The sequence below is a fragment of the Xiphias gladius genome, chromosome 6 (assembly GCF_016859285.1).
Source record: "Xiphias gladius isolate SHS-SW01 ecotype Sanya breed wild chromosome 6, ASM1685928v1, whole genome shotgun sequence".
In the NCBI taxonomy this organism is placed as follows: Eukaryota; Metazoa; Chordata; class Actinopteri; order Istiophoriformes; family Xiphiidae; genus Xiphias; species Xiphias gladius.
Window position 1 is genome coordinate 16,771,884 of NC_053405.1, and position 21,418 is coordinate 16,793,301.

General features: G+C 39.6%; 1 protein-coding gene across 1 annotated transcript in view; it reads left to right on the forward strand.

The window, feature by feature from the left end:
* The window catches only part of LOC120790563 (voltage-dependent R-type calcium channel subunit alpha-1E), a 100,424-nt gene that overhangs the window by 41,491 nt on the left and 37,515 nt on the right, over positions 1-21,418 (forward strand). Inside the window, exons 4-7 of the mRNA XM_040128225.1 lie at positions 793-898; positions 1,143-1,282; positions 19,111-19,214; positions 20,303-20,461. Coding sequence (XP_039984159.1) covers positions 793-898; positions 1,143-1,282; positions 19,111-19,214; positions 20,303-20,461 — 509 coding nt within the window. The remainder of the gene's footprint in view (positions 1-792; positions 899-1,142; positions 1,283-19,110; positions 19,215-20,302; positions 20,462-21,418) is intronic.

A 21,418-nucleotide genomic window follows, 5' to 3' on the forward strand; every position in this document is an offset into this window, starting at 1 on the left:
GTGTGTCTGTACATGTCTGCGTGTGTGTGTGTGTGTGTGCACATGTCTGCGTGTGTGTGTGCACATGTCTGTGTCGCTCTTTGTGTCAGCTGACCTCAGATAAGGTGCAGCCTGTGTCTGGTTGTATCTACAGCCCCGGGGACTATAACATGCCAGGTTAATTCTGTTTCATACAGAGGAATTAATGGTAGCTTGTCTATCTTTGCTTACATGACACTGTAATTGCAGTGCTGCTGGGCTTGATTTACTGTAATTAACTGGATATTTTTTTTCCAATCCCTTACTGAATCTGAATCTTAATCTCCCTAATATAATAGACTTATACGTGTACATGTACATGTACTTTGTACAACATTACACACATTTCCTGAACTACTATTGTGCTATGATGAATAGAGCACATCCCATTTGAGTTTGACTGTGACCTGGAAACCTGTTTAGAGCTTTCTCTGTGTCTGGCTGTTTGCTTTTCTGTGAATAAGCCATGTGTCACTTAAACACATTACTTAGAGGATAAGGTTTTTTTTTTCCTACTGTCAACAAATCCTATGAAAGAAATTACCTATTGATGAGATTTACATCTTCAGTAGGAGTAAATAGGCTGGGCCTGAGAGCCATAGACAGTAGGTAATGCTGGAATCATATCTCTGGTTTTGATTTTTTCATGAGATTTGTTGGCAGTAACAAAAATATCGAATCACCAGCCTTATTCTTTAGGGAAACATAAATTACTAGGAAGTCAATATTAAGTCAGTTAAAAGTTTGCTGAGTTCCTTAACTTCAGCCTTTCACTCCATTCGAGTACATGATCCTCGCCACCATCATCGCCAACTGTATCGTCTTGGCTCTGGAACAGCACCTTCCCGGAGAGGACAAAACGCCCATGTCCAAGAGACTGGTGAGATATTCTCACACGGAAACATCTGCACACACACCACACACACATTTCACAATCTTCTATCAAGTTGCTGAAATTGAAAAATATGTTTAAATGGCCTCTTATGGAGTCTATAGATCCTCCAAAAAGAAAAAGTTGACCCCAGTCTTGACACACACCTGCATTCTCAGTGCTTCCACTTCAGTTCAGTGTGAGCTAATAATCACTCTGATTACCTCGCTGCACTCTTGCTTTGCACTAACAGGAGAAGACGGAGCCCTACTTCATCGGGATGTTCTGTTTTGAGGCTGGGATAAAGATCATTGCCCTGGGCTTTGTATTTCATAAAGGTTCCTACCTCAGGAACGGATGGAACGTCATGGACTTCATTGTGGTCCTCAGTGGGTGAGTCAAACTGTGTGAGTCTGTGTGTGTGTGTGTGTGTGTGTGTGTGTGTATGTGTATACCTAGATGCAGACCTGTGAAACACGATTATGAATTGAAAGCGGTGGTGATTCTGTGAGAATTATTGTATTCCAAACACACATTTTTCTTGTGCTCTTCTTAATTGTTTGTGTTTCTTTTAATACATATGCAGCTCACAGTTATTTCTGGTAGGTTTGGTTGCTCAAGTATGACTGTCCGCTTCCTCGTTGCTTGATGTGCTATAACAGCTACACACTGGAAATCCTTTATTTTTTAATTCACACTGCCAAATCATGTGGCAGTGTAAATTCAAGCTCCTTGTTCCCAAGAAGGTTGTTTTAATGGAATTTTGGTGGTTTATGGAGGTTCGAGATTTTGGTGATGGACGTGAATCAAAGTAAATCTGATTATCATCATATTAACGTGCATCTTAAATTTTAATATTTAAGTAGTCTTTGGTAGCTGTTTATTTCGCCTCACCTTGACCGCCTATTCTTCTAAAGGTCCATATTGTTCGGCATCAGTCCCCTTATACCATAAACCCTTGTCACTGGAGACCTTTTGTTGTAGATGGTTCTCACTCCTATAAAAACACTACAGTCTGTTTCCATGTCTTCAGAAGTGGTGTAAATGCCATCTAAATAACGATCTTGTTTGACAATGTCAGGTGTTTAACTGTGCTTCACTTCCTGCTCGGCCAAGAACCGGATGAGGGTCAGATATGTGTATCTGGGAATATCAAGCCCAAAAGGACACAGCTAGGGATTGTGGGGTATCAGTCGTACATGTCAGAGCTGCAGGTTATGTGACATTTCGACTTTTAGCCATAGATTAAAGAAACGGTAAAATATGAAGAAAATTTTCATCGTGCTCGTTCGTTCTCATTCGTATGAGCTGGAGTAACAGGTTCTATTTAAAGTAATCGGCTACTATGTTTGAGTAACTTATGCAGTGTTGAAAACATCTATGGTGTGTACATGAAGAGACACCTCTTCGTTGTGTTTACTTAATTTAATAAATCAAAGTTAATGGGAAGAATTTGTCAAACGAGTGCAATAAAACTTATGCTGAGTCCAAAATTTGCCTCTTATTCACTCATTTTCCCTGTATAAAAACACTTGATAGTTGAACTGTCAATGACAGCTGTGGTGTCACACACTTTGACAGTAATTTTTCACATCTAGTGTTTCACTTCGAATTTGGACAAGGAGAGAAAATACAGTGCACTAGGTAAGAAAAAGCATGCGCATGAGGACACAGGTGACGTGATACATACTCCTACCGATTGTGTCACAACCTGTTGATACCACTGATCAACAGGTTGCGGTAACATGCCATGATGTGCTTTGTGCAGCAGAGACAGGGAAGAAGAAGACTGCAAGCTAGTAAACATGAATGTAAAAAAAATCATCTTTGCAAATGTTTTTTGGGGAAGGAAACACGCCCTATGCATTTGTTAGCGCTCAAGAATACACACAGTGAGTTTTGGTGAGTAACACTGACGGTAGATGAGAACTGAAATGAGAAGTCAATTAATCGATTAGTCGATCAACAGAAAATTAATTGGCTACTATTTTGATAATCAATTCATCGTTTAAGTAATTTCTTAAGCAAAAATTAATCTTCTCAGAAGTGAATATATGCTGGTTTTCTTGGTCTTCTATGATATTGAACCAGGTATCTTTGAGATTTGGAGTCCATGTTGGACAAAACAGGACTGAATGTGTAAACTTGGGCTTTGAGATATTGTGATTTGGATTTTTCACTTTTTTCTGACATTTTATGGACCAAATGATTTATCGATTAATTAAGAAAATAATAGATAAAATAATTGTTACTTGCATTCGTAGTGTTAACATAACTTAACATTTGTTTACAAGGAAACTCCACGTGACACCTTTTATCTTCAGCCTGTTACCACTTGAATATCATGCTGGATTAACCTGGCCACAGAAGCTGTTGTGGGCTGAGCTGAAGTGAGACCACGAGCAGCTGTGGACTGTTGTGAGGTGGTTACAGCTTATAAACCATCACCTCTCTCTGTGTACTCACAGTACATCAATTACACTGCAGTAAAAGGCCCAGGGGGGCTTATGTTTACCAGTTAGTCTGTTCTGTGGGGAAAAGTTGTTATTTTAAAGGGCATTTCACACCAGTCATCTTCTCAGGAGAGGTAGGTGCTTCACTGTCGGAGCAGTGAGAGGAAATGTTTATGGTTTCAAAAGAGAAGCTTTTTGAGACAGTAGATTAAACCTTGACACCTCTCTCTCACACAGAAACACACACACACACACACATACACACACACACACACACACACAAATGCAGTCACACACATACAAATGAAATATTAATCAATTCACAGCGCAGTAATACAAAGGGTGGCAGACAGGGTTCTTAGAGAATTCTACATGATTCTGGCTGTTCAATTATTGATGAGCCGAGCTCAGGCTTTTTAACGATGCTCCACTCGCCGTTGGAGAGGAGAGGAAGGAAGCAAGGTTGGAGGAGAAAAGAGGAGGAGAGAGGAGTAAGAGAAGGGGGATGGCATAATGAGAAGTGTTGTGGAAGATGGTAAAGAAAGGTATAGCGAGAGAGGCTCCTGCCTCTCTACGATGTTAATCGGTTGATGTTTGGTAGTGGTGAGGACACTCAGCCCCACGGCAAGTTACAACCAAAATTAGAAGCTTAATTAAAACAGTGTGAGACAGACACATGCTAATGGATTGTTCTAATCCCACCTGCCTGAATAGAGACAGAGAGGAAGAGACCAAAGACTCCAGAGGCTCTCCCAACAGCGACAGATGCTGTAATCAGACTTTACCTTTCAGTGAGCTCTTTGTATGGCTCAGGCAGCGCTTATTGATGTGTTGGTTTCTTCTGGTACAGAGGTTAATGTGTGCTGAGGCTGAAGTCATTTGACTCAAAAAATGCAATCTAAATGCATTTGCACACAATTTGCAGCAACAGTTTGTCCAAAACATTATTCATGGCTGATTCTGATGTTATAAATTCTCTCCAAGCTTTCTCTGCAATTTACTGAACAATTATTTAGCAGTAAGATGAAGCCACGGTTAAAACATCCCAAAAAAAAAAAAAAAAAGCAAAGGCATTTATTCTTCTCTCATGTGCTGTGGGTTGATAATGAGCTATCAATTGTGACTTTGGGAAGAGATGTGCTCGATTTGGATGAAATAGCCTTCCAGGTCTCATTTTATTAATAGTCAGCATGATGAAGTGAGCTGCAGATAGATCTCTCTCTAAATCATCATTCTGGCCACAGCAAAGATAAATTAATGAAAATGTTCTTTCTCTCTCTCTCATTCACACACATCTGAAAAACACACACGCACACACACGCACGCACACACACGCACACACACGCACACACAAACACACTAACATAGACACATTCCCCTACCTCATAGGCCATCACTCGAGGTTTGCAAACTTATTAGCGTGTATGAAGCTTATAAGATCTGCTGATAATATTAGATGAGTCACCAGTGCTGTCTGTCAGTTAGTAATTAGGAGGCCTCTGCAGACAGGAAGGGTCTCAGACTGTGTCACAAATACACTACAGACCCCCAAAACCTCCTCACACATGCAGTGTGCATGCAAAAATTCATAAGCAAAAAATATATCTGATTTTCTATTATCAGTCTTTTATCATTCTTCATACTCATATACAGTCAGGTAGAATACCTCTATTTCCCTTTTGCCTTGTAAAGTACTTTATAACTATGTTTTGGTAAGTGCTATAAAAATGAAATTTTTTAATTTTATACAATTTTCAGTGTGAATGAGAAAAAAAAAACTAAACCCAAGGACTGAACCTACCTGGTAGCAAAAGGATAAAAAAAATTCTAATGGAGAAATAATATTATCAGTATTTTATAAATTTTTTGGGCATTTTTAAGCCATAAGACATAAAGGGAAAGAGAAGGGGAATGACATTAAAGAGGCCCTAGTTGGATTCGGACCCCTAACACAGGGATATCTGAGTCAATTTTATGTTTAAAGTACAGAGTCACAAATTTGCCTCAAAGGGTTTTATAGTCTACACAACATATGACACCCTCTATCCATACAAGGTGTCATCGCTGATTCAGATACGGAAAAACCCCCAGGTAAACCATTTAATCGTAAGCAAAGCAAGAAACCTCAGGAATAGTAAGAAAGGAAAGAACCCTCCTCAAGAATAGACATCAGTTCAGTACACGTTTTATATACACAGTAGGCAAAAGTATCAATAGTACAATTTAAATATGGAAAACAAAGTGACAGTTCGAGGTAAATTAAGTGCAAACCAATATTAAGTAATGTCAGGTGCTGCCAAGCCTTTGCTCAGTATGTGCAAGTCTAGGTCAGAGCCTGCACACACAATTACTTAGCCAGTCAATTAAAATACTTGATTTATTTTGAAATTAACGAATATGTTTTTCGAGTTCTTTATGAGTCCCGAAGAAATTAAGAGCACAAAATACCATGAAAACATTTTAGTTGACATTAGAAAATTGTAAATTAAACTTTTTGCACGTAATTTAAAGCTCGTCTCATGCAGTGGTGACTGGGGATTTTTTATTTGGTGGGGCTCCGGACGCTGAAAGCCTTTGGTTACACACACACAGGTGCAACTTTTCCCTTCAGGCTTGCAAGCCCTTCAAAAAAAATGTTCATTGATGGAATGCCTCAGGCTGCAAGCTCTTCGTCAGGCAAACATCAATGTGAACAAAAAGCAGGCTATTTGTAAGACAAAAAAACCTCCACTTATGTATCCTGTGATCTCCTCATTTCCACTGTAGCTGTCATTTTTCTGTCTGCATATACAGACGGGTGACAAAATAAAGGAAAAAAAACTGAAAAATGAGTGGAAAAAAACAGGATGACAATGCCCCCAGCAAGGGGCACAAGGGGTCACTGAATGGTTTGATGAGTATGTCAATTAATGAAAATGAATCATATGCTATGGCCTTCGCAGTCACCAGATCTCAACCCAGTTGAACACCTAAAGGAGATTCTGGACCGACGTCTCTCCACCACCATCATCCAAACACCAAATGAGGGAATATCTTTGGGAAGAATGGTGTCCATCCCTCCAGCAGAGGCCAGAGACTTGTAGAGTCAATGCAGAGGCGCGTTGCAGCTGCTCTCATGCTTGCTCAACAACTAACTGAGACAATTTATGTGGGTTTTGCCTTCATTGTGTCACCCGTTTGTATAACCTGCTTTCTGGATGTTTGTCTGACAAAGACCTCGAAGGTCAAATCGATGCAATCATTAGAAACTTGAAATTGCACATATCAGTGTGCAGACAGCCTGTCCTTTTCTTCTGTATGTTGTTTTTGTCCTGCACCTGTACCCCATCTGAGGTTAGATGTGCACACTATCCAGCTTCTTCAACCCAAACTACACTGACTCACCAGTTTATTAATTTTACTTCTACAGTCTAATGCAATTCAGTACCATTGCCCCTCAGTAATTCCCATCCTTTGTGAATCCTAGAATGTTCAGGATTTATTGAGACTTTGTTTGACGAGTGTTGGTTCAGCTCAAATGACTGAACTGAGCTGACCTTGATTGAAGGTTCTACATTACAGTTTGAGTTATACAGGGGGGAACCCTGATTTAACTGTAATGTAGAGAAATTTGCCTATGGAGGCATAACACAGGAATGTGAGGTCAGACTACAAAGCTCGTGTACCTTTCCTCAGTGGATACCTCTGACGCACTCAGCATCATGTGTGAACATGTGTAATTAAGGAAGCATTTACTAACAGTGTCAGTGCTGGAGACCGTGATTACCTCAGCAAGCTGCCTTGGTGTTTCAAGATGGCCTGTATTACACAGAGAGATTGAGTGGGAGGGAAGTATGAAAAACCATATGGCACTTGCTGGTTCCTTAAAGGCTGTTTATCATGTAGCCCAGGGCTGTTGTGATTGAAACTCGAATAGAGGGGCTGTGGGTTTTCTCAGGGCATCACGCATGCTTCCCCAGCCAGTTACCGCAGCTTAAAAGGCAATGTGTGAGGGACAGGCAGAAAACAGAGGAGCTGATAACCAGGAAAAACATGTCGGGAGAGATAGAAATTAAAGAACAGAGAGGAACGAAGGCAACAAGGGTTAAGAGATAGAGCTGGAGGAAATAAGAAGGATGCCTCTATGCGTAATCGTACGTACTAATTGGCACTTTGGCAGTCTCATTGGCTGGCAAGCCCTCCATTAGACTGGGAACAGTTGGCAGAGGGAGACGCCCACCGAGGGTTTGTGTCATCACTATGTGCCAGACACTCGGGGGGGGGGGGTTAGCTCAGAGGGAGTTGATGAGAGTAAAGATGAGGAGACTGGAGAAAAGAGTGTTTCAGCCTTTTCTACATGGCTGTTTAAGTACGGGATCATTTTAGGCGAGAGAGGGAGGAGGGAAAAGAGGGTTGTTTTGGTCTCCTTCAGAAAAGCTGGTAAGAGGGAAAGGTGTGGGGAAACAGAGAGGAGAGAAAAGGATGCTCAGAAGAATAGATGGCACAATAAGGCTTTGATCTAGCAGATACAAAGAGATACCGCAACTTCGTGACTTGATTTGTTAGTCATGAAGTCATCAGAATAAAGCTAAAGACAATTTTTTTTTCATGTTGGTACTGAGTCAAGACATGTAACAAGTCTCAAGAGTTAGTTGCCTTCTCATGCGCCGCTCTTTTTTTGCAAAATAAGCCTGAAAAAGGAAATGCAATTGTTCGTTTAACATGTTAAACTTGTAGACCCAGATAAGATATTTTCATTCCAAAATCCTATTAAAGAAATGCTTCTTTTTTTAGGCATTTTATTAGACAGTCTGCAGTGTAGTGAAGACAGGAAATGAGAGGAGAGCGAGAAAGAGAGATGGGAGATAACATGTAATAAAGGTCGCCCGCTGGACTCAAACCAGGGATGCTGTAATTACATGGTTAGCATCTTAAACCACAAGGATGTCCCAAATGCTGAATTTTTATCAAAGAGCAAATCACACCCAATAATCTACTTGATGAAACTGCAAAAATCAGCAGGATATTCGTGATCTGTTGTTTTTCAATAGATCATGAAAACCCGCCTATAATACTGCCTTTCATACAATAAGTGCCTTATTTTAATCTATTGGTATCAATCATCAGCAGTTTTCTTAAAGTTGGGAATATCTGAAGTTTTTCAAGTTTGTTTTAAGTCATGTGGCTAAAATAAGAGTGGTACGGTTCTTTCTGTCAGGCATTTTAAGCCTCCAGTGTTAATAAACAGAGAGAGACAGTGTCTCCTTTTGCAACCATCAGTCCTTATTCCTCACTGGGGGTCAGAACTGGACTATTTCTGCTCTATTACCACGGCTAGCCAGGAGGGAGAGCTAACCTTAGAGCTTCTCATTGATCACAGCACCTTTTATATCAGGCAGCAAGACAAATGCACGAATATTTTGAGTTTCTTAGCCTTGAAGTTGTTGAAGACGTTTCGCCTCTTGAAATTCCGAAAGGCTTCCTCAGTTCCTCTCAAAACTGAAGAAGCCTTTCGGATTCTCAAGCAAGTCCTGTTGCCTTCGCATAGCGCTTACAGCCGGAGTGTTGCTAAAGTTGAGCTGCACCGTTTGCAATATGTTGTTATCTCAGAGAGGTTGTCAAGGTGTGAACATACTGTCACTGTACCTGACTCACTGAAAACTAATACCACAACCTGCCTGGTGTACGTGTGTGTGTGTGTGTGTGTGTGTGTGTGTGTGTGTGTGTGTGTGTGTGTGTGTGTGTGTGTGTGTGTGTGTGTGTGTGTGTGTGTGTGTGTGCATTCATGTGTGTGAACCAAATGTGCCACTACTAAATGTCTTTTAGCCAACAACACCTTCTGTCTGTTTGGCAGTCACACACCTGTTAGAACTGACTATATGAAACTGTCTCCCTCACACACACACACACACACACACACACACACACACACACACACACACACACACACACACACACACACACACACACACATATACAGATACACAGACAGACCTGTCCTCTCTAGTCTTATTTTCCATCTGTTGTCTGATCAATTGATGAGTTCAGACACAGCAGGGGTGGATATGTCCCCCTGAGCTGTCACCGTGGTGACTGAGGACCCCACCCCAGGTCAGGCTGTCACTGACTCCCGGTCCTGCGGCTTTTCTGGTCAGTGTCTCTACAATTAGACCAGACCAGGACAGATTTGACAGAGTCTTTTCTGTCTTTGTTTGTTTGTGTGTGTGTGTGTGTGTGTGTGTGTGTGTGTGTGTGTGTGTGTGTGTGTGTGTGTGTGTGTGTGTGTGTGTGTGTGTGTGTGTGTGTGTGTGTGTGTGTGTGTGTGTGTGTGTGTGTGTGACAAAAAAAGGGAACACACTGCGTATTGGCAACACTTTTCTTTCACTTTTCAACAAGCCTTTGTTTCACAAATCAAACAAAGCAAAACATGAATACGTACGTGAGTAAGACAAAGAGAGAGTGTGTGAAAAGGACTGTGTACTTAGTCACATTCAAATGACATCCTTAGGGTAAAAGCGGTGTTTTAGCTGTGATCCTGAATTAAGTCAATGAATAATGATGATGGTGTGAAGAAAACTGACAGTCTAACAAGCCGACCTTCTGTCCCTGCCCCCCCCCCACCCCGTGGGCCGTGAAACAAAGACTGTGTCGAGGGCTTTTTTATGCTGTCTCGTCTGGTATCTGATCAGAGAAGATGAAGTGGTACACTGAGATGAAACCCGCCCTGATGTTAGCTGGAACTCGAGTCAAATTAAATTCAGCTCAGTTACTAATGAAAGTTAGAGGTTTGAGCTGGGGTTCACAAGAATGTGGCTCAATCATGAACTGGCAGCTTCTCTTTACAAACTGAATTTCAGGCAGACAACCCTTTTGTGAGAATGGAATTTACACCTGCAGTGTATCAGTTTTCAGTCTGACATTTGCTCGTGAACAGGCTGTGATAAAAGACTTGAAAAAAATGCACGGGGAGCACAGTCTTTCCACAACTTACATTATTCATGAATTTCCTCAGATGGAGTTCAGAATGAAATTTCAAGTTTCAGAGACAGACAGAGATGGAGGCGCAGCAGGTGTCAGCGCTGGGCGGACTTGTACTCTACACACAGAGCAGGAATAGTAAAGACCTTGTTCAGTTCATAGAGAGAGTCTGACGAAAGTTCCCTGATGAAAGTAAAAGTTTCCTTTTTACAGTTTACATCAAACTTGTAAAGCAGTAGTGTGACCTTTTTTTAAAATGTGGCAGCAGTTGCAGCAACCAGCAGAATCTCAAAGAAATGACTGGCCCTGGTCAAGAAATAGTCTGGTACATAACCCCAGCCCCTACAAAATGGCCAATTAGCTGTTTCCCCCTGTTTCCAGTCTTTATGTTAAACTAAACTAACGAAGCGAATATGTGTATTTCCCAAAATGCTCAACTATTCCTTTAACATGATTTTCATGAATCTGTTGTAGATGACAACAGCTCATGTAAATTCAGATAAATATTACCCTGTAACATATAATGATAATGATTAAAAAGAAGTGCAAACCGCTATTGTGCGTCAAATTAAACAGAGTATGCGGCTGAAATGAAGTTTTAATAAACTTATCAGACGACTAATACAGATAAATAATAAAATCCATATCATTTAAATGAAATAAGTTCCCTTTTAATGTAAACACAGTTTTAATTTCATGGCATTATACTGTTTATGTTAATGACAGCATTTTCACTTAAGCATAACTGGAGCAGGCCTATGTTTATCATATGTGGATAACATATCAGTTAGATCTAGAGTGTCATAGTTCAACACAGAACCTACTGTACATCTGCATGTGTGAGGCATTTTTTGCCAAATTAGCATTTAGCTGCTGTTGGCCCTTACTAATGGGGAAAATAAATCTACTCTCAGAAATAATACTTTGACAAACGGTTTTATAAATCAGGTTTATCCTCAAATTAATTAAAAGAAGCAAACAAAACATACTGAAAACACACAGGTTATAAAAGGTGGAAAAATGTTTGATGTATGGTTTCAACTTTGCAATTGTTGTTACAAACACCTGATTCTAAAATACTTTTTTTTACATTTTCAACTTTTTTTTTTTCATTTTAAACAATTTGTTTTTATAGGTGCTGAATAGAAACTCTAGGAGATGTAGGAATTATATGGCAGTGAGTTTTTGTTTCAACCAGAATAAAAATAATTCAAACGTCGGTGTTGTTGGCAAGAGAAAAGTGCCTGCTCTGGTACAGCCACAGTTTCTCTGAAAAAGCAGTGTTATTTAATTACACAGTGCACAGTGGAGTCTGAAGCAGCGCTAATTTGGAGAAATTGTTTGTGGACTTTTATGATACTAAGCTAAAACCTGAGGAGCCTCTCTGATTACCCAGTTACAGGCCAAGAATGTTGAGAAGTATTGGAGCCAGTCCCTCTGACAAGCAGCTAGATTGAATGGATGAGTGTCCGGAGGGGCGGGACATTAAGCGTACCAAAGAGAGAAATTCAAGAGACTGTTGGTAGTAAGAAATAGCTCTAGTGTTCAGTTCTTTACGGTCCAGTATGCTGAATTATTTCAGGCAGAAATTGAAGAAAAGTTAAAAAAAGAAAAACACAAATAATTTATATTGGATTTTCATTTAAATCAGAGCAGCACAGGCAGATTTTTTAATACAGTAAAATAATAAAATCTCATTTCAGTTGCCCTAGTGTTACTTTTACACTCCATACTGGCATCAGCAAAATTACGTATAGCATATAATCGTGGCTGGTCTTCAGTCTGATTTGTGAAGCAGTATTGTGTAAGTTTTGAAGTTAGTAAAAAGCTAATAATTGCTGATGACAAACATTAAATGCTGCACAGGGTTTTCTGAGGACACCGTGTTTGTCTGTGCTGAAGCAGCTCCTCAAGCAGTGTTACTGTCAGAGTTGTATCTTTGCCAACAAGCAGTGTGTTGCATTTGGCTTTGATTGTCTGCAAGAGACAAAACAGAGACCCAAGCCAAAAATGTATTCACCTTTATTTCTGTATGATCTGAAAAAAAGACTATATTTATCATATAAAAATGATCATAAATGTTTTTTTTAATTATTTGTATTGCACAGAAAAAACACTTGTGCAAAAACCCACAGCATCTAATTTTAAATTCTACCATCCAGAGAAACCAAATATGTGTATAAAAGTGTATAAAGTGATGCTGAAGACATCTGGAATATTTCAATTTGATGTAAAGGTGCCGCCTTAAAAAACACATGGAATCTTGGGTTTTAATATTTTACTGTGTAAACATTACGAAGCTTCAAAGAAGAGTTGGAACAAACTAAAACCGATGGTATAATACTAACAGTGTGGATTAAGATGACTCTAACAACCTGAAACAACAACAGGGCCATATTCTTTTGTTAAGGGGTTAATTTGTACTAAGTAATGTTTTATATTCTTCTAAATCTCTTCCTGCCTTGCCTTTGTTAGTGTTTATTACTACACATACTCTATCGAGGCGCTTTGGTTATTACATTAGGCAACATTTGATTTTTAATAATTGGTTTTATGTATGTATGTGAACCTTTGTGACCTAGGAAGAGTTGGTGTGTCAACGACTCATCTCTGCTCTGTACTAAATTATCACCTCTCTCTCTCTCTCACTCACTCTCTCTCTTCTAGCAGATGGCTAATAAATCATTTACCCAAATCAATTATTCATTCTTGCCAAAGAGCAAACATTTAGCTAACTGACACATAAACCAATATGCAGGGGGATGCTCAACTGATAACTGATTCACATAAAGCCAGGCCAGTATCTCAGGCTGTTGATATAAGGAGCAGTAACGTTTGATTTGCATAACAACTTGAATATCTTGTTTTGTGAATGTAGGGGGTTAACTGTGTGCGTGTTTGTGTGTGAGTGTGTTTCAGAGAGAAAGAGAGAGCGTAAAAAGGAAGATGAGGGGAGAGGTAAACTGAGAAGGCACACTGTGGGAGGCAGAGAGGCTTATATCAACTAAACCAAGCAGAGCAGCACCGTAGGCGTTGCTCCACACAATTCCTTATTCTGTCCAGACAATCCGCTGTACACACACTCACACACACCACCCACTGCACTGTGGGCCACCAGAGCAGTTATTTTAATTAATCATGCTCCAGAATCACAGTTCTTCATCAAGAAGAGAGATGTGTTTTTTGTTTTTTTTTTGTTTTTTTTAATCCTCATAGGTAAATTCTGTTGGATTGTTTCCTTCCTTCTAAAGGCAAGGTGTGAACGCTGTGTACTGCCTGAAGGTCAAAACTTTGAAACTGACAAATTGACCACTCACTGTGTGGCAAGATTTTCCCCAAGTGCCTAAACAAGCCAGATCAACACTCAAAAATGTAATTTTGTTGTTAAAATCTACTCATAGTGCTTCATTTAAAAAAAAAAAACCAACTTAAATCTTCTCTGTGGCTTGAAGGGATTTAGCAGGGGCAATATTTGCCGAAGTGGGAGCTGAATGTTACAACAAATATCACATCTATTATTTATACTTTTAAATAATGTCCTGAGTCATTTGAGCAATTCTGTCAAGATTTAGTGCAATGGACAGACATATGCAGTGTTAGTGCTGCTGTTATTGTCAGAGACAGAAACGTTGCTGCCTTGGAGCAAATGTTCCCTCTAAAATTTTTAAGCTGCAGAAGAAATTCATATTTACATGTCTTTTACCAAACTGTTACATGTGAATGCAACAGATGAGCCACTGCTGGGAATTTGTTGGAGCCTGTGACTGGCAGATTCAAAGGGGAGTCATTTATAATCAGGAAAAAACAACCACAACAAAATCAATATGGTAAAAAAAAAAACCCTCAACAGTTCCATGGACAGTTCAGTTCAGGACAACAGAAAACTGCGTCAGCTACTGCTGCAGTATGCTTTATAGATATATTCTTTCAATATTATCACACCAAAATACCCCTAAAAATCAAAACAAGGGGCCAAAACTGCCCTTTACAGTAAAATGTACTTTCTGCTCTCGCCTACGTGCTTATGATATGACTTCCAGGATAGCTTTATCATCTCATGGTGTGCTTCTTCATGGTGCTTAGTGCCGCTGGATTCTCTCCTCCTGATGCAATCTACTGCAAACCATGCTGCTGGATACTTACGCACCGAAACATTAATGACTGTAAATTGTATGGTGTATTACTCTTTGTTGGGTGGAAAACCTCCCAGAAGTAACAACTTTCTTAGACCTAAGATCAGTGGTTTAACTCTGACTCTGTATCACCAACTACCTCGTACAGCGTCCTCCAGCTGACCTGAAGACAGAGCAATCAACAGAATAGGCCTTTTCCCGGCAGATTTTTTTTTTTTTTGATATGTCATTCTAGGAAAAGCACAGGTTTAATTAATGGTATTACTAACTACTGCATTTCATATAGGAGAGACAGTTCCAGAGGTACGTGTTTGCTCACGAGGACAGTTAAAGGCCCAGATTAAAGAACAATAAAGAAAAAAAATAGACATTTCTTTTGCAGAAATATGCTTTTAACTTTGACAACACCTTATGATACACCAGAATTATCTTGGGACTCCAGAGTTGAGACCCATTGGTGTAAATAGCACACGCTGTACAATTAATCTTATTACAATAGTCAAGGTGTGCTCACGTCATATTAGTTAGCAGCTTGACAGTGACATGGAGCGTAAGTCACAACGTTATCAGTATCATGGCATGACGTTTGTCACGACAGATTTGTCACGCAGTGGTGATCTGTCAGTTCTGCAGGGTATGTCACTGTTATTGACTTATCATGGCTGACAACACAGACCAGGGCGTCGGCTCAGTTCACTATGGTGTGTGTGTCTCACATAACGCCGACAAATACATGCAGGGTGAACAAAGATGTTTTTCTGTGTGACAGCTCCTGGTGACAAAAAGTGACTTTATTAACCTTTAGACACACTAGGCACCTGTCAGATGGGTATTGTCTCTGAGATCAGTTAAGGAGTCCACTAAGTGTCCGCCGGGGTTCAATCAATCCAACCCTTTTGACCCTCTCATCCAGTTAGTGTCCTAACTGTAACAGGCTCTCTTGTGCACACTTTTCTTGACAGAGAAAACAGAGGGAGACTTGGAGAGACCTTGGCACTGCTTCACCAAAGCATCTCATACTAAGCAAAATCTACCTTTTTAAGATTCTTAAGTTTTAGGGTTATTTCTGAACGTATTGTATCTCTCTTTAACTGTAACTCCCTTTAAATTGATCTCACATTAACAACTACCTCCTACACAACTGATAAAAAACCTACAAAATATAATGTGAAAAAATAACTCCAGAATGAATAGTCTTTATCATTTTTTGTCCATTTCACTTAATCTCTTAGTCTATACTTTCATCATGATGCTCTCTATGGGTAACATGCTGTTTAATACCGCATGAGGGATTCCATTTAAATCATAAGATAGGCCTAATCTACTACAAACAACAAACAGATAAATGAATAGTCCTGCAATAGGGAGAAGGGAAACTACGGGGAGGAAACAAACTGTCTGCCAAATTGTTCTTTTGCGCCAAATCAGCCATGTGTTGTGCTTCCCTTGGCTGATTTAAATCTGCCAGTTTCTGTGGCCAACCGTCACCTTCCTCGTCTCCGTCATATAGGGGGTGCCAATGTCCAGACGGCAGCAGTGTGCGGCGTAGCTGTCACAGTGACAATTGTAAAACACTGTGACATAGAGAGTTGTTTAGAGGTTACTGGATCTCTCTGCAACATCTTTATATAATTTTCTGTTATCTGCATTTGTCACTGGGGAGGGTTGTTAGTTGTTCCCTTTCCCACCAGTAGTGTTTTTATCTCATCTGACTAAGAAGCCTCCTTTTCCTGATCTGTTTTGTCTAGTTTTTATATATTTCTAATTTTTACTGTAGATTATGCACATTACACACTAGTTATTTATCTCTTCTTTGATAGACAATATGCAGTCCTGACCATTATAGCCTATAAGAGTTTTTTTTAAACCAAGAAGCCAATAATATAATTCAAGCAGATTCGGGAGGTAGTAAATAAATATTTCAATTTATTTTTCGTGCGTTATAGACTCAAAAACAAAGTTCCACCTGGAAGAGGAGAGGGGAAGCAAGCATAGAGCCTGGCTTCTCATACTATAATTTGACAATCAGATCAGACCAGGTACTCCTGAGGAGACAGACATAAAAATTCAGCCAACTGGCAGCTCACGCTCTAAATGAGGTTATATTTTCACAGTGTAATGTAATATTTTACATTGCGATGTAGTGTAAATGACGTTTGTTATGCCTTTTGTCTCATTTAAGCCTTGTATTTCATTTTATTCCTTTAATATATATTATTATTTGACTAACACAGTTAAACACGTCAGTTTACTGTACTATGAATTTGACAACTCTTAACAACTGTGCACATCACAACATCACATACACCTTTGCCTTCTTTAAAAGACAAAAAAACTGCAGCCAAAAGAGAAATTAACATTTGATATACATATATGTATATGTATATGTATATGTAAATGTATTTTACGCAGCCATCGCCTGGCTGTGTTTATTCCAGTGTACACAGTGTCCTGTATATAGAGGATTTTTTTTAAATCCAGCCAATCAAGCGGTTTATCTCTTTTAGATTTAGCACTAACTGGCCCTGCACTATTAGCATGATATTGATCCTGACCTCCAGGCTGTAGTCAAAGACACAGACACAACAGAGCCGTAGACTAGGAAACAGCAGCAAACATAATCTTTTTAGCTGTTATATATCTTTAAAATATGCATAAACACATAGAGTATCTTTTCTTACACCCTGACTTAAGCTTACAAACAAACAAACTGACATTGGCCGCATGATTTCTGACTTTACCTTTGGTAGGACTTTAAGAGCATCCCACTCTTAGAAAATACCCTTAACCTCTACAAACTGTCGTTATTGGAAAACGGGGCCCAGGACATCCACTGAATAACAGCAGACTTAATAAGGAAGCCATTTTTAGACCCTCCACCCCGTAGTCGCCATAACAACTAAAGAGCAGACAGGACTGACTAATGGTCTGAGGAAAGATAGACAGATGGAGGAAGTGGGGGATGAAATGACAGAGGTGGCAGGAGGAAGTGGAGGGAGTGATTGGAAGAGAAGGAGGGGAAAAAGAAAAGACATAGTAGGAAGAAATAGAGTTGGGGTGAAAAGGGGAAGAAGTGAAAAAAATCCAAAGGGGAATAGTTAGAGGTGTTAAACTCGTGAGGAATATTCCATTTCTATATTACTGTGGATGATGGTGAGCTATTTTAATCTTTCTCTCCTTCTCTCCCCTCATTCTCTCTCTTTCTCTCTCTCTCTCTCTCTCACTCTCTTTTTTTCTTTCTTCCCTTAATTAAATCAGATGACGCTTTGTGTCTCCTAACACTGTAGACAGGAATAATTCTCACAACCCTATCACAGAAATGTAATTGAGTCTGTGTTGCTGGGTTTTGTTTTGTTTTTAGCTGTGTGATGATCAAATATGCAATCATTGTGTGAGCACATTACTGCAGCTAAAGATGTCTCTTTAACACTGAAGTTTAAATAAATCAAGTGTTTACAGAGCTGCAACTCTTTTACATAATCCACCTATCAATTACCTTAGAAATTCTTCTATTATATGATGACGCCTTTATCTTTGTCTACTTGTCATGATCAGGTAGATTTAATGAGTGTAATTATTTAGCAGTCATTGGTTTCACCTGGGCAGAATAGCAGTGTACACTCACTCAGTACAGTTAAATGTGCAGTTATAGAGATAGGAAGAGGTAAATCTTATGAATCTCTGACTTCAGAGTCTTGAAATAAAAAGCTGTACCCTTCTCTCTTTAGCAAAAACACATCCTCAACTCCCCTTTGCTATTTTTCTTTTGTTTTTACCTCACGTCTCCATCCCTCTCTGTCTCTCACTCAGTAGCCATCCAGGTGAAAGGGAAATAAATGTGTGTCCAGGTCAGTTGAAAGTGGAAATAAAACAGAGAAAGAGTCAGAGATGCAGGCATCATTGGGAAGGGGGGGGGGGTTGAAAAACAGGTGGAGGAGGAGAGAAATGAGAGGAGGGAGGTGTAGGGATGAAGAGCAACATATGAGTTTATAAAAAGAGAGAAAAGGTAAGCAGGAGGGCAGACTAATGAGGAAGCGGGGGGATCACCACTCACTGCTTGTCTTTTCCTCATCAGTTTGAGGGCTGGAGGCAAAAAGATGTGTATTTACAGGGTGGAGGGACTAGAGGAGGCAAAACAAGACAAACACAGTAAAAATGGAACTTCTAAAGACCCTGGCTTTGAGTAGCAGATAAACGATTGATATGTTTGCGACCTGTGCACGCGTGCGTGCGTTTGTGTTTGTGTGAGTCCAGGCATTGGTTTGTCCGTGAGCTTCACGTCTCTGCAGCCCAAGAGTGTCCTGCCTTCCCTTGATGGAGCTGCTTTCTTTGTTCTCTTCCTAAATAACAGTTGTCAAAGCCATCCTCCCACACACAGGGAAACAGCCAAAAGCCCCAACAGCATCATTGTTGTTTTCTCCGCCTGCTGGGGACCCTCACATCCACACAGTCCATATCTAAGCACTGCAGCCATCCTCTAACACCGTGTGTGATGGCCTAAATGTGTTTATGTGTGTGTGAGTCCCCTTTTTGACACGGCACTGCACAGCTTATAAACCGTAAAATTGTAACATTTGCTGCATATGTATTTACAAGACACTGACAATTGTGCTCTGTCTCTCTGTCTTCTGTTTGCGTGGGTTTGCATTTGGATATTTGTATGTGTTTACCTCTGTAGGATCCTGGCTGCAGCAGGGGCACATATGAACATCTCAGTGGACCTGAGGACTCTGAGGGCGGTACGAGTGCTTCGACCCCTCAAACTGGTCTCAGGAATCCCCAGTAAGTACCAGAAATACTTTATCAGTATCTTTTTCTATGTCAGCAGTGCCAGTAGTTTTCCCTTTCACTTGATTTCAACCAAATTAATAAAAGCATATGTTCTCATTTTCCTTTAAGGGTATATAGTCATAAGGATTTGGTTTTCTCTGGCCAGGTTTTGAGATAATGGCCTCTGAGATTTCTGCCACCGCCTCAATACAATAAAGCCAAATTTAATTTGGGATGCACACACAAAACTGAAAAACATTACATTTAAAATAGTTATTAGTAATATATCTTTCCAGAGACAGTGTCCCTGTTACTCCCCATATATTGAAAAGGAGATGATCACACACTAATATATATATATACAGTGTATATATATATATACAGTGTATACAGTGTATATATATACACTGTATATACTGTTTGTATGCATGCCACACAGTGATAATCGTTAATAAGTTACAAAAATACACCTGAGTTCTGAACATTTGAAAAAAAATTAAGAGAATATGTCGACATTTCAATCCTTTTTTTTTTTTTACCCTGTATAAATAAAGGTTCAGTGACTGCATTGATCAGTGATGTTTGATAGTAAATTTAAATATTAGCATGATGTAGCTATGGAAACCTACACTTGGTCTAGAGCTAATAATTATTTTCAATTAATCTGCTGATTGTTTTCTCAGTTACTCTGTGAACTGCTCTGTCTACAGAATCTTAGTGAAAAGTGAAAAATGCTCCTCATAAGGAGCTTATCTCAGAGCTTGAGGTGACAAATCGAATTTACCGTCACAAAAGACTAAGAAAACCAGTAAATATTCACATTTGAGATGGTGGAACCAGATAGTTTGAGGCATTTTTGCTTAAATAAAAGGACTTGAATTATTAATTGACTGACAGAAAATTGTCAACAATTTTTAAAATCTACTAACTGAATAATTTACTAATTGTTTAAGGTCTACTAGATAGTTGTTTTTTTTTTTAAATTTACAGTAAAATAAGGGTTAAAGCGTTACTTCTTTTTATGAGCAGTGTGTATCACAGGTTTGTAGGAGGTGTGTTTTCACATTAATTCTGCTGGTTCCTTTGTGCTTTACTTCCAGGTCTGCAGATAGTCCTGAAGTCTATAATGAAGGCCATGGTCCCTCTGCTGCAGATTGGCCTGCTCCTGTTTTTTGCAATCCTTATGTTTGCCATCATTGGCCTGGAGTTTTACAGCGGCAAACTGCACTACACCTGCACACCACAGCGTGGAATACTCGGTACAGACACATTCATAGTTTGTTTTTTTTCATGTCTATAGTATACAGGTTACACACAGCACCTACAAGCATATTTCATGCAGTATATGCATAGTGGTGCTTATTTATGCAGTCTATGCGGTATGTATTTTCTATATGTAGTGCACATATTCAACTCCAGCGTTTCACACAGACAGCAAGGTTAGGAGATGGAATCTATAAAGTACATTCAGACACACAAGCACACACAGATACACACTACTCCATTTGTGATTGTAGCCAATAGTGACACCCTGTTATTACTGTTATGCAGGTATTTTTATTCATCTTAGGGCAGATCTAATTTGAATTGCATTAGAAAACAGTAAATTGTCTCAACACCTCTACCACACACTGATGGCATGGATGAAATGAAAGAGAGCAATTTGTAGAAAGGGCTTGAAATCGTGGTGAATAATGCATATATGTGAACAGATAACAGACTCATTTTAAAACTATTTTTGACATCTAACTGAGTCGCAGAGGATAAAAGCAAAGAGACGAGACTAAGCTCATTCTGCTGCTGCTGTAATTTTTTACATTACGTGTGTATTTGTGGCTTCATGTCATGTGTCTTTGCGTAGCTCTTTAGGTAGCAGCTCTATTGTCATAATCACAAATGCGTACGCACATGCGTACACACAATGGCATGCCAGGCTGCACCTGGAGACCTGATCAAACCAAACCGGCAGTGTTGTCTTGTATAATTTAATCTAAAAATGCTGTGTGCCACAATGGCTCATTGCACATTCACAGCTGTCATTATCTGTTCCCGTCACACTGAAGCTGAATGGACAGTTAGATAACGCAGACATACTAAGGTGAGTATTTTCTGTCAGTGGATGGGCATGTTACTGTTCAGACTCTGCTCTTCCATTGTTTGATGGAGAGGTTTTTTCATTCTTATAGTCTCTAATTCATTCTTACTGTACATTCTGA